Source organism: Hippoglossus hippoglossus, chromosome 13 (genome assembly GCF_009819705.1).
Source record: "Hippoglossus hippoglossus isolate fHipHip1 chromosome 13, fHipHip1.pri, whole genome shotgun sequence".
Classification (NCBI taxonomy): Eukaryota; Metazoa; Chordata; class Actinopteri; order Pleuronectiformes; family Pleuronectidae; genus Hippoglossus; species Hippoglossus hippoglossus.
Genome location: NC_047163.1, coordinates 6,419,595 through 6,429,052, shown reverse-complemented (window position 1 = coordinate 6,429,052; position 9,458 = coordinate 6,419,595). Strand labels below are relative to the sequence as shown.

Below are 9,458 nucleotides of genomic sequence, written 5' to 3'. Positions count from 1 at the left end.
AAGTGGGTCAACGTGTTGGCCTCACAGATACATTATGTTGATATGTGTCGGCCAATAAGTAACAAGATACTACAGAGGATATGACATGTTTCAGATCATTTAACAACAGTGTTTCCTCTGCTTGGTTTGTCTACCGGAAATAAATATCAGAGTTTGTGTCTTCTAGAGTCCCAATGATACGGAGGTGGATTTTAGGGAGTAAAAAAATCTGATATTGATGTATTGATAGATAAGTAAAATGGGGTTAAAGCGCCTAAGACCATTCTCTGAACATTTGACTTTAACCATCTGATCACACAAAGTCAAAGTGTCCAATAAGGGAGGGTGTCACGTTGTTGTTAGCAGTTGTTAGATGAGACAAAAATATCCAGGTTTAAGTTTATAAAAGACCTAAATATAATTTTTTTAATTAAGGACTCACTTTGGAACACTTTGCTCAGATGACCTGTTTAACTCTTGTTTGAGTGGGCAGGTGAAGATCGGTGTCACTGAGGCTGCAGCTGTATATTCATTAGCTGACATTCTGTAAGTCATCCACAGACTGCCACAGGGTGAGGGAATCATTACACCGAGAGACACGAGGACGTCCAAGAACAACATCTGTGACCTACTGGCTCTTCACGAGGCTCTTTATTGTCCACTCACATCAATTTACAGTCTGTACTTTCTTTTAACAACACAAACACACATCAGACATTTCATAAAAACAAGCAGAATTCATAGAGATAATAATCACAGTTCATCTTTGTGGTGTTGCCCCAGTAAACCTACATCATGTAAACTATAAATATTGCTGCGCTGTTGGTTTGACTTTGCTGTTAAACATGATGAGAGTCACGCCTCTCGCTGAGACAGGACACGTCTCCGGAACACACCGAGGGTGATGAAGAATATCGTTGGAGCTGCAACCACGGCAACAGCAGTGGAGAACTGTGGGAGACAACATGACCACAATGTCAAATTAGTATTTTGGCCAGTGATGGGAAATTATTAAGTACATTAAGGTCAGTAATTTTACTTTTACTCAGGTAAAACTCTGAAGGCAGGAACTAAGAGTATGTTTACATTAAAGCATGAAAACCTGGGATTTTAACCCCACATCTCTCACCTCACTACAGGTTTTTAATAACTTAACTCATTTTCTAAATATCCGCAGTGGCTATAAATGTAAATTAAACACATCACACTGACCTTAATAGCAGCACTATAATCCCTTTGAAACATTTGAAGATGAACATTGTAGAGGGCGAGACTGCAAGGCAAGTAGGAATCTGTATCCTCCGAGTCTCTGCATCTTTGGGATGAATACATAGTTTTATACTTTCAAAGATTCATGTTGAAGTCGGTAAACAGCACTTTCTCAAAGCAAGTGCACTCACAATTCAACGCACCTTTTATATAAAGCACTCAGAAGCAGACTGCGATCTGCCAGGTACAGCTCTGAAAGGCCCAGCTCAGTCAATACTGACAGCGGCAGCCTGTAACCCTCCTCAGCAAGGAGGCCAAGGTTGTACCATCCCTGCAGAAGAACAGTAAGACTTACACACACATGGCTTTAAAAAAAAAAAATACATATACACACTGCAGGAGCATTGATTTGGATGAAGCAGACCTGTGGCTCGTTCCTCAGTGCTGCCCGTTTGTACATCTCCGCCGCAGAAAACATATCTTTCTGCCTGTCGAGCTGCCCCTCGTACAACAGGTCGCCCATCCTGATCAAAGCTGGAGAGACGCAGGTCAAATAAATGCCTCTATCCTTGTGCACGAGGCTACAAATGTGTAAGATTCAATAGCTGCTGGATTTACCGTAAGAGTCGGGATGTTGACTTTGGATTGTGAGGTTGTAGTATCTCCACATGCACTGCAACGCAAAGGCAGGATCCAGAAAACGTCCCTATTGACGTACGGAGCAGAAAAACAGTTTCTGTAGAGGGAATAAAACAATAACGTGGCCGTGACACTCGAGCTAAGATGATAACTCACTGCATTTTGTTCGCAGAGATAAGCCACGTTGAATTGTGCAGCCGCGTAGCCACACTCAGCAGCCATCATGTAATGTAACAGTGAGCTGAACCTGTTGAAAAGACAATATTAATTTGCTGTGACTGCGAACAAGTGGAGGAATCGCAGTACGGTGTGAAGAGAGAAACCATTTACATGTCGCCCCTGAGATACGAATCCAAGGCTTTCCTCAAGACACTGCCCAGGTGTCCGTTGTGCTCAGCTGCCCACCTCACCCACCTGCAGGAAGGTTGAAAGACACCTCATCAGTCTTCACCAAAAGAAACATCAAACATGTGAGGTGAGATGAGTAAGAGGATGAGGAGCTAACAAGACGGCGTCTGATGGACGTCTGCTGACGAAGCCGGGCAGCCCAGTGGTCCAGACGTCTGCGAGGAGAAGCGCTCCCCTGATGTGCCCTCTCTCTGCAGACTTCCGATAGTACTTATACGCCATGTACTGTGGGAGAAAGACGTAATTGTTTTGCTTTGATTATTTTCAACTTTAATGTTTCGGTATATGAGGTTTGTGTTTACAGTGGGGCCTCACCTGGTTAGCAGGTTTTCCAGGGTAAAGACCCTGAAAGTGCATAACACCCAGATTCAAAGCCGCGTCTGGACTCTCGAGGAGGTCGGCTTGTTCCCACAGCTGCACGGCTCGTGTGTAGTCCTGTTCAAACTGCTCGTGGTACCAGGCCAGAGCGTTGATCGCAGGGACAAAACCCTGTGGGACGAAGGGCAAGTCGTGAATGTTCTTTTTGCAGGAGAAAGCAGAACCGACGAGAGTAGTGATTCTGATAATTAACCAAACAGAACCTTGTCCATTGCTTTCTTGAGGAACGTGAGAGCTTTGGGAACGTCCTTTTCAACCCCCTGGCCCTGCAGAGAAACATCCACACCAGCTAATGTCAGATAATACACAAACCTAACACCAGAGGAGATGAAATACTCTGTCAGAAGGACCAGAGAGCTGTGATTCTGACCTGCAGCAGGATGATGCCATAGTCATACATTGCCTCCGGGTCCCCCCCCCGCGCAGCTCCTCTTTCGTAGTGTCTCACAGCCTGCTGGATGTCAGGAGTCACTCCCCGCTGACCCCAGAACAGCATGCGGGCAAGAGCTTGCTGCAAGAAAGGTGCTGAATTAGTTTTTGAAAAGTTGCATGATAGAACAGCCACTTCATTTGTTTTCATTTGGAACACTTCTGTCTCTGGGCACCTCGGCTTCAGACGTCCCCCTGCGTGCCTGCAGTTTCAGCCACTGGAAGATATGATGCTTTTCGTTGGTCTGGAGACTCAACGCCTCATCATTGTTCAAGTAAACAGCCTCAACAAACGTCTGAAGAAAAAGAAAGAGAGAAAAAGAGAGAAAACTTGTAAATTGAAATTTCATTTCCTCTTGTTCCTGTCCCTCATAAAACAAACAGTCCAGAAATGTTGCTCTGAGCTTTGAATGAAACAGAGCCCACGTTTGAAAACTGTAATAACACCACACTTATCTTTCTGCTATCTTTTTTTTATACGGAAAGCAAAAGTAAACTTATTCATGATAGAAATCTGCAAACTATACAATAAGGGCAGCATTACCATATCACATATTAGCTTGTATGCTGTAATAAACCCACAGGTACATAAAATGAAAAAAAATCAAATATTTGTGGATTAGGTGTATGAGCTTTTTCCCCCTGGCCTCTGCAGTACAATTACAGGTGTACGTGTCTGAAATAACAGAATATACTCCAAAGAGCTATATTTCATTCATTGCAGTGCTTATTGTGCAAGTAAAGGTTAATTCTGACTCCTATAAGGAGTATATTTGTACATTATATGCAAAATCAGTCTTGTTATAAAGGCATAACTTGACCTGCTCTGGTGTAGGATTCAGATTATCTAAAGTTGTCTGCTTGGCGATGTTGGCATAATACGCATAGGCCAGGTCGGGGTCGGTGGGGAGGCCGTGAAGCCCCCGGTGGTGCCAGTTGCCGAGATGCAGCAGTGCTAATCGATCATCCCTCTGAGCGGCCAGCAGGGCGAGAAGCCAAGCCTGCACCAAAACACAGGGGCACGAGAGAACATTGAGAAAAACACTGGACACTGTCACCACAGGCTTGGTTTTAACTTACGGCTGATCCAGAGGCACACACACACACACCTTAGGGAGCTGCTTCTCGACGCCCAGGCCGCTGCTGTAGAGCACAGACGACATGCGCAGAGCTCTGTTATCAGCCAGGCAGCCGGCTTGGAGCAGCAGTGGCAGGATTGTGCTGACCACTGCGCTGCTGCTCGCTCTGCCCAGCTTCTGAAGTGATAAGGAGTACAGCGCTCGGCCCACAGCTGCCGAGCTCACCCTCTTTCCTCCTGCGAGTCAGCAATTGAACAGATTTCAGTGGTTGCATGATAAATAGCACAAAGGATAGTGAATCAGTGAATGATGAGCAGAGTCACCCTGCACAAGCAAGTGGGTCAGTTACTACAAGCTCAGGCTGTGGAGCCAAACGTTGCTTTAATCCACAGATCTTATTTGAAATTTTACAGGAGAATGCAACGTGGCCAAAGAGTGAATATGTGAAAATGTGCATAAATTGATGCCTGAAACAATTGTTCTGTTTTAGCGGATTGACCTTTTAATTTTGAGCTGGATCAAGCTGAGAGAGAATATTGAATATGTACAGAAATATTCTTAAAGCTCATTAAGGGACAATTATGGAAAAACTGGATATTTAGGTGATGAGAAAATACATAATGAAAAATACACAAATGTCAAAGTTATAATCTTTGTATTTCAGTGTTAATGCTGATGAGGATTTATCATGTTAGTAATGTGATAACTAACTGCAGCTGTCAGATAAATGTGTTGCTGTGGCGTGTTTTGTACTCTGGTACTTCCACATCTGGATATTTGGCGGTAACCAAATTCATTTAGTGCAGTGCATCTCTTACCGCGTTTGAAAGCAAACAACTTGGACAGTTTTGCAGCTTGTCTCCTGCGAGGGACACTTTTCTCCCACGGCTCACACTGGGTATTCAGTGGCAGTTTGTCCTTTATCAGCCACTTATGGAAAGCATCAAAACAGGCCTCTGCAAAAAACCAGCACAGTCAGTTCCCTTTGTTTTCATGCAGGGTTCAGCTGCAGATATTTTAGCACCATCTAGTGGATATATAAGCCCACTACCTGATTCTATCGGTTGGGCCTTCCGAGAATAGCCACTGATTTTCACGTTCACCTCGAAACGAAACTCGTCACACTTCTGCAGCCACCCTGTGAGATCCAGGTCCTGGATAACATCTGGAACGACGGCATCCGTCTGCAGAGGAGAGAACTCATCAGACCCAGGAGCAGGGAACAGTGGGTAATACCTGTGGGGCGGCTGCAGAGCTTTACCAGGCCGTGAGGTGGGACTCGGTTCCGGTAGTAAACCAATGGTCCGAAATACCCTTCCACGCCTTTGACATGTTTCCCTCCTCCGATCACAAAATATCCCTCGGTGTCATCCAGCCTGACATCATGACTCAGCCTTTAGGACACAGGGGGAACATGTTTTATTCCTGTTGTTAACGCAGCTCAATCACTGAGTTACAAGTAGACTCACACATGTTCTGTAGATCGAACCGTTCTCTGCTCCTTCTCCACGCAAACCATGGAGAGGATCACCTGACAGACAGGGACATGACTTTATTCTTAGTCATTACCGTTATTTACACGCTGTATTAATATCATTTGTCAATTAAAGGTCACTCACTCTTCTACCCTGCAACCTCACACTGAGTTGGCACCACTCATGTAAAGGCACTTTGTATGGGGAGAGGAAGGCAGAGGACTCCTCGGACTCTCCGTTCATCTGCATGTGAAGCTGGCCTGCACATGGGAGAGACGCGTGTTAAAGGGATAGTTCACCGAAAAATGACACTTTTGGAGTCGCAGAGGTAAACAGGGTTGTAGCCGAATCCAATACAATTGAAGTAACTGGGGACCAAAGCTTTAGATGTAATAAAACAACAGTAATATGTCTCCATACTGCTCGTGTTGTGTCATCCAAGTTTCTGGAATCCCAGACATTCAAATTCGACTTGAAACGAGGTCATTTACATCATATTTTAACTTAAAAGTCCTCTGTTATCCTCAGGAGCCGCGTTCATGTTTGCACACAGCCACAACACACACAAACACAAACACTCGCCGAAGGATTCCAGTAGCCTAACTCTAACCCATTTAGGCTAACAACCTGGTGTAAACAACGCCATTTCAAGTCGAATTTGAATGTTGGGCCTTCCGGACACAGGAGCAGTATGGACGCATGCTGTGTTTTTTTTCTGTTGTTTTATTACATCTGAAGCTTCAATTGTATTGGGTTTGGCTGAAACAGCTGTTAACCTCTGAAACTCCAAAAAACACCTCCCCTCCATCGGCATAGCGGTGAGTAGATAATGAGGGAATTTTCATTTTTCTGTGAACTATCCCTTTAAGCACTGGTGGCGTTTGCACAGTGAGAAGATCTGAGAGGTGAGAGGATAGGAAAAAAATGAACCTGAATGTGTGAGGTACAGAGAAGGAGAGACGTAGTCGTTCTCAGAGTTTATGTGATGGAACACGCCGCACAGCCCTCCCTGGCAGCGTCTGCTCACAAATATCCAGACGGAGAACAAACACCTGGAAGAAAAGACATCAAATAAACGTTTTTAAAGTCTGAACATTGCCTGCAGGACCAACAGCTCATGGGCGGGACTGTCTCACCAGGGGAAGGAGACAGCTTTGACCCGGAAATGCTCCAGGACCTCGCTGCCGTACGGCTCCAGAGTCTTGGTGATACCAAAGTTTTCTCCGGTTGACGCATAAATTGAGGACAGCAAATGCACCGTTTCTGCACCGAGATGGAGAGAAGTTGATTAAGCTTTGGAAAAACTACAGGTGAAGATGATTTATTCCATAGCTAGTCTCTAAAAACAGACGAATACGGTGTTTACGTTATATAATCTTTAAGTACGTACGCAAATCCGAAGCAAATATCGTGGGTCAAAGGTCCCGAAAGTTGAACTCCAATGCGAAACCACCGGAAACGAGTGTTTTAATCACCCCCCCCCACTTGCTCACACAGATTGGAAGTGAACTGTAGGTGAAGGTTCGCCCTATATTATCTTTGCTTATCTGTGACTGGGCCTTTAATCTGCGTATTGTTGATTACCTTCCACAATGACGTCATGTTTTCGCCCCTGTACATTAGTGTTCATTTTCAGGAGGATTATCCATAAAAACTAGGGAATTGCCATGTGCCAAGAGAGAAGCCATTACATTTTGGACTGGATCCGGACAAAGGGGTATATCTGTTGTATCCAGAAATAATTTTATCACTTTCTTGAAAATGGTCAGGGTTTTTGTTTTGTTTTGGGACATTTTTACTTATTTCCCAGGGAATCATTCGTGGACCTTGAAGAAGACATTTATATATATTTTTTTTTTAAAGCTCCTTTTGAACTATTTCTTATTCAAAATGCATTCATCAATTCAGCCTGAGCAGATTCCAGCTTACCTTCCTCTTTAGGACATTGTTTATTTAAAAACTGCTTCGTCAATTTCAGTATTTCTGAGCTCCAGGGGAAACAGAGCTGATGCCGTTTGAGGGGCCGACTGAAGAAGGCCTTAGGCTGCAGCCTCGCAACATCCTGGGCTGCGACGAACTCCTCCTCGGTGTCGTCAAATCCACCGTATCTGAGCGAGGCTTGGAGGAAGCAGCTCAGCACCCACTGAGAGTCTGTAACAGTCCCATCAGCTTGGTACACCAGCCAGTCGGGCAGGTTCAGCTCCACGCTCCTTGTTCTGTGGTCACCGGGGACGCAGCGCCACTGTCTGAGCAGGAGTGTGGAAGTGATGCCGGTGTCAAAGGAGACGATACAGTCCAGCTGTACGGTGGCAGGTTCATCACAGGAGTAGAGGATGTCCAGAGCGTGGTCCGGTACAGGCTCCTCTGGAGGATTCAGGAGAGTCACCTCGTCTACAGCCCAGGCAACCTTTGGACAGAAGTCACACATGCAGTCGCACTGACACTCCCACAAAGCTGCTAATGGTGTTAAAAGAAGTGAAACCAGCTTCCTACCTGCACACTGAGGCAAAACAGATGACAGACACATGAGCACAGCTTCAGGAAATCCATGGTCCACAGAGAGATTTCATTAATCTCTCTATTAAAGATTTTCCAGCTGAAGAGGAAGAAGAAAGCTCAGGAACCGGACCTCATCCTGCTCCACCTCAGCTCTGCTGCAGCTTGGGTAAATATTTACCTGCTTATCGCTCCACCCAGTGTCTTCTTACACACAGTTAGGCTCCACACCACAAGGTAAACTGACTGAATTCACCTGTTCCACACGTACATTGTATATTTCATGTTTATAGTACATGCCATGTTGGAAAAATGTTATCCAACGAGAAAAGAAGAGAAAGAGAAGAGTCTTAAATAAATCTTTATTTAAAGGAAACAAATTATATATTCAGAGCTCCTAATTGTAATTTGTGTTACTACATGAAAAGGTTTACATGCTGTAATGTTCAGAAAACATCACTTTCCTCAAACTGTCTTTTCAGCCTTTGTCTGAAACACTTTGGATTTAGCTCAGAAAAAGTGTGGAATACACCGATAAACTTGAATTCTCCAGATTTAAAGTGTTGTGCAGGGTGTAATGTGGTGCAACATCTAAACAGAACACCTCGTATTTCATTCAAAATAGTTTATTGCTGTCATGCAGAAGTTCCATAAAAGTCGAGACCATCACAGAAGATGCAAAATGATCATTTTCTCTGTACAAATATACCGTGTATGTTTCCATAAATAGAAGCTCAAGATGAAGACAGAGAAACGGAAAGTGTGGTGGGAAGTAAAGAGCCTAAGCTGATCCACTCTTCTTACCCAATATAGGTTTAGTTATAGCAGTTGACATGCATCAACAATACGGTGCATTGTACTGGGTGCAGACGGACACACACTCACTCATTCAGATGGTATAATCCATTTACAGCTGTCGTGCAAAAGAAGTTTCAATCGACACCTTTAAAAAAAAGTACCATTAGGAAATTGATATTTTTTTTTTCACATGGTTTCTTTAAATAAAATATTTCGTCTTGTACATCCAAACCACCTGTTACATTGTGAGGCTGGGGTAGGCCGACTGTTCTCTGCAGCACTTTTTGGTAGTTTGTTGATCGGGAGCACCCTAAGTCTACTGGTGTCCGCACTACTGAAGTAACTCACCTACGACTACTGATGCATAGTTCTGTGCTCGTATACAAGAAGCTGTCGATATCAAAACTGGCACAATGTTTTCTCACGCTGCCGTAATCTGAGAAGCAGAATTATCCCTGTAACAAATGTAAACATAGCGTCCAAGGGGACACCGTTACAGACAGAATACGCTTGGACATTCAGCGTCTGACCTCAGGAGAAACAGTATACACATACATCAGGTGGTCGT

General features: G+C 44.3%; 1 protein-coding gene across 1 annotated transcript; it reads right to left on the bottom strand.

The window, feature by feature from the left end:
* Positions 1 to 599: 599 nt before the first annotated feature.
* LOC117773378 (protein sel-1 homolog 3) lies at positions 600 to 8,255 on the bottom strand. Its single transcript, XM_034605243.1, has 23 exons — positions 8,090 to 8,255; positions 7,526 to 8,003; positions 6,733 to 6,859; positions 6,527 to 6,648; positions 5,741 to 5,856; positions 5,591 to 5,652; positions 5,383 to 5,515; positions 5,173 to 5,305; positions 4,940 to 5,077; positions 4,152 to 4,357; positions 3,864 to 4,043; positions 3,219 to 3,338; positions 2,984 to 3,124; positions 2,817 to 2,879; positions 2,551 to 2,724; positions 2,333 to 2,460; positions 2,158 to 2,241; positions 1,984 to 2,074; positions 1,807 to 1,894; positions 1,613 to 1,722; positions 1,392 to 1,519; positions 1,192 to 1,294; positions 600 to 930 (listed from the first exon to the last, which is right to left on the bottom strand). Exons 1-23 carry the CDS (start codon positions 8,144 to 8,146, stop codon positions 835 to 837), a joined length of 3,078 nt encoding a protein of 1,025 aa, XP_034461134.1. The 5' UTR covers positions 8,147 to 8,255; the 3' UTR covers positions 600 to 834.
* Positions 8,256 to 9,458: the final 1,203 nt, after the last annotated feature.